Source organism: Haliotis asinina, chromosome 14 (genome assembly GCF_037392515.1).
Source record: "Haliotis asinina isolate JCU_RB_2024 chromosome 14, JCU_Hal_asi_v2, whole genome shotgun sequence".
NCBI lineage: Eukaryota > Metazoa > Mollusca > Gastropoda > Lepetellida > Haliotidae > Haliotis > Haliotis asinina.
The window spans coordinates 269,425-273,362 of record NC_090293.1 but is presented as its reverse complement, the minus strand read 5'-3'; the positions used below and the strand labels follow the sequence as shown (position 1 = coordinate 273,362).

Sequence of the window (3,938 nt, the reverse complement as noted above, 5' to 3'; positions counted from 1 at the left end):
GGTTTAGGTTTAGGTTTAGGGTAAGGTTTAGGTTTAGGTTTAGGGTAAGGTTTAGGTTTAGGATTAGGTTTAGGGTAAGGTTTAGGTTTAGGTTTAGGGTAAGGTTTAGGTTTAGGTTTAGGTTTAGGGTAAGGTTTAGGTTTAGGTTTAGGTTTAGGGTAAGGTTTAGGTTTAGGTTTAGGTTTAGGGTAAGGTTTAGGTTTAGGTTTAGGTTTAGGTTTAGGTTTAGGGTAAGGGACCTAATCCAATATAGTAGGTAAATGCTTGAGTACCAGTTGTTTTCCTTTTCCATTTTTAATACTTTGTTCACAAAGAAAAACGGGAAACCAAAAACGTCAAAAGTTAAATAAACGATGGAATGGTTTAATGTCGAAATGGTGTAATGTCGAAATTTAGACCTGATGGAAACCGGCCTCCAGCAACTTTCACCTCTAGATCTACATATTTTCAATAATAATTCGAAGTCTACCTCACCCTCATGCCATCACCAAACATGCCCATGTGTCACACATTCCTTAGCGCGATCCACATTATCCTTCCTGGGTCCCCTACAACTTTTTTCTGTCAGGAAAGCACACAATGATTTTATACAAGCACGTCATTCATGCATGCACCATGACATCAACGTCTGACGCCTGACGTCAACAACCGTTTTCAGTTCGAACCATATCGGCTCATTCAACACAGCATGGTATCTTGTAGATTATGGAATAGGACGATCGTGCCAAATAATATCAGGACCAATCGGCAAGCATCAGTAGATTGAAAGCACGAGGCACCAAGTCTACCCGTAACCTTCGTAACTGTCCGCAACCTATTCGACTCTTTTCGTTCATTTCCGTGATGTCATGACTTGCTAAATTTGCACATTGTTCAACAATGTGGACGTAGCTCAGTCGGTTAGCTGTCGGGCTAACAATCCGAAGGTTGCAGGTTTGCGTTCGACGGGTTCTCACAAACTGGTTGCCTGTCTCACTGACATGTGACCTACTGCTGGGAACGTCCTCACAAGAAATTGTGAGGAATGGATGTCCCATCGCTCCCGCAACAACTCCCACAGACATACCTGGATGTCCCAACACTCCCGCAACAACTCCCACAGACATACCTGGATGTCCCAACACTCCCGCAACAACTCCCGCAGTCATACCTGGATGTCCCAACGCTCCCGCAACAACTCCCACAGTCATACCTGGATGTCCCAACACTCCCGCAACAACTCCCGCAGTCATACCTGGATGTCCCAACACACCCGCAACAACTCCCACAGTCATACCTGGATGTCCCAACGCTCCCGCAACAACTCCCAAAGACATACCTGGATGTCCCAACACTCCCCCAACAACTCCCACAGACATACCTGGAAGTCCCAACACTCCCGCAACAACTCCCACAGACATACCTGGATGTCCCAACACTCCCGCAACAACTCCCGCAGTCATACCTGGATGTCCCAACGCTCCCGCAACAACTCCCACAACTCCCGCAGTCATACCTGGATGTCCCAACACTCCCGCAACAACTCCCGCAGTCATACCTGGATGTCCCAACACTCCCGCAACAACTCCCACAGTCATACCTGGATGTCCCAACGCTCCCGCAACAACTCCCAAAGACATACCTGGATGTCCCAACACTCCCCCAACAACTCCCACAGACATACCTGGAAGTCCCAACACTCCCGCAGTCATACCTGGATGTCCCAACACTCCCGCAACAACTCCCACAGACACACCTGGATGTCATAACTCTCCCACAACAACTCCCACAGACATACCTGGATGTCCCAACACTCCGACAGTCATACCTGGATGTCCCAACTCTCCCGCAACAACTCCCACAGACATACCTGGATGTCCCAACTCTCCAGACATGACTGGATGTCCCAACACTCCAGACATACCTGGATGTCCCAAAGTTCCCCCAACAATTCCCACAGACATACTTGGAAGTCCCAACACTCCCGCAACAACTCCCGCAGTCATACCTGGATGTCCCAACGCTCCCGCAACAACTCCCACAGACATACCTGGATGTCCCAACACTCCCGCAACAACTCCCAAAGACATACCTGGATGTCCCAACACTCCCGCAACAACTCCCCCAACAACTCTCACAGACATACCTGGAAGTCCCAACACTCCCGCAACAACTCCCACAGACATACCTGGAAGTCCCAACGCTCCCACAACAACTCCCACAGACATACCTGGATGTCCCAACACTCCCGCAACAACTCTCACAGACATACCTGGATGTCCCAACACTCCCGCAACAACTCCCACAGACATACCTGGATGTCCCAACACTCCCGCAACAACTCTCACAGACATACCTGGATGTCCTAACTCCCCCACAACAACTCCCACAGACATACCTGGAAGTACCAACACTCCCGCAACAACTCCCACCGACATACCTGGATGTCCCAACACTCCAGACATACCTGGATGTCCCAACTCTCCCGCAACAACTCCCACAGACATAACTGGATGTCCCAACTCTCCAGACATGACTGGATGTCCCAACACTCCAGACATACCTGGATGTCCCAAAGTTCCCCCAACAATTCCCACAGACATACTTGGAAGTCCCAACACTCCCGCAACAACTCCCGCAGTCATACCTGGATGTCCCAACGCTCCCGCAACAACTCCCACAGACATACCTGGATGTCCCAACACTCCCGCAACAACTCCCACAGACATACATGGAAGTCCCAACACTCCCGCAACAACTCCCACAGACATACCTGGAAGTCCCAACACTCCCCCAACAACTCCCGCAACAACTCCCACAGACATACCTGGATGTCCCAACGCTCCCGCAACAACTCCCAAAGACATACCTGGATGTCCCAACACTCCCGCAACAACTCCCCCAACAACTCTCACAGACATACCTGGAAGTCCCAACACTCCCGCAACAACTCCCACAGACATACCTGGAAGTCCCAACGCTCCCACAACAACTCCCACAGACATACCTGGAAGTACCAACACTCCCGCAACAACTCCCACCGACATACCTGGATGTCCCAACACTCCAGACATACCTGGATGTCCCAACGCTCCCGCAACAACTCCCACAGACATACCTGGAAGTCCCAACTCTCCCGCAACAACTCCCGCAGTCATACTTGGATGTCCCAACACTCCCGCAACAACTCCCACAGACATACCTGGATGTCCCAACACTCCCGCAACAACTCCCACAGACATACCTGGAAGTCCCAACACTCCCGCAACAACTCCCACAGACATACCTGGAAGTCCCAACACTCCCGCAATAACTCCCACAGACATACCTGGAAGTTCCAACACTCCCCCAACAACTCCCACAGTACCACCACCACCACATTCAACAAACATCTCCCTTGACCCTGACAACTGCCTCACCAAGAATGTAAGGGACAAATTTCATGACCTCCACAATCAGTTTGATGATGTTTTCGACCCTAGTGTTGCTAAATATAATGAGTTCAGTGGAAACATACCAGCAGTTGTCAATATAGGTCCAACGCTCCCTCCACAGAGGAAAGGAAGTCTCTCCCAGTACAACTGGGACATGCTTGTTGGACTCCAACACACGTTGGGTGAACTTGAGTCTGCAGGCATGTTCGTTAAACCAGAGCAAGTGAATGTCTCTGTCAAGTACCTAAACCTTTTTTTTGGTGAAGTCAAGTCACTACAGCAAACCTCAGTCTTCGCTCATGCCTAATGTTGATGGCGGACTAAGTGATATCGGCAAATGTAGATTCATCATTGTGTCAGACTTACTCAAAGCTTTCTACCAGATTACCTTTGACTCATTCCTCAATGAAATATTGTGAAGTTGTCACCCCCTTCAAAGGCGAAAGAGGGTACACCAGATGTGACATGGGGATGGCAGGAAGAACCTGGCTGGAAGAACTCATGTGCAGAGTTCTTGGACTCCTG

At 49.7% G+C, this 3,938-nt stretch overlaps 1 protein-coding gene across 1 annotated transcript; it reads left to right on the top strand.

Annotated features, from left to right (window-relative positions):
• The first annotated feature begins 1,872 nt into the window (after nucleotides 1-1,872).
• Nucleotides 1,873-3,720, top strand: LOC137261981 (nascent polypeptide-associated complex subunit alpha, muscle-specific form-like). The gene has a single exon (XM_067799784.1). The coding sequence runs from the start codon at nucleotides 1,873-1,875 to the stop codon at nucleotides 3,718-3,720; it is 1,848 nt and encodes a 615-aa protein (XP_067655885.1).
• Nucleotides 3,721-3,938: the final 218 nt, after the last annotated feature.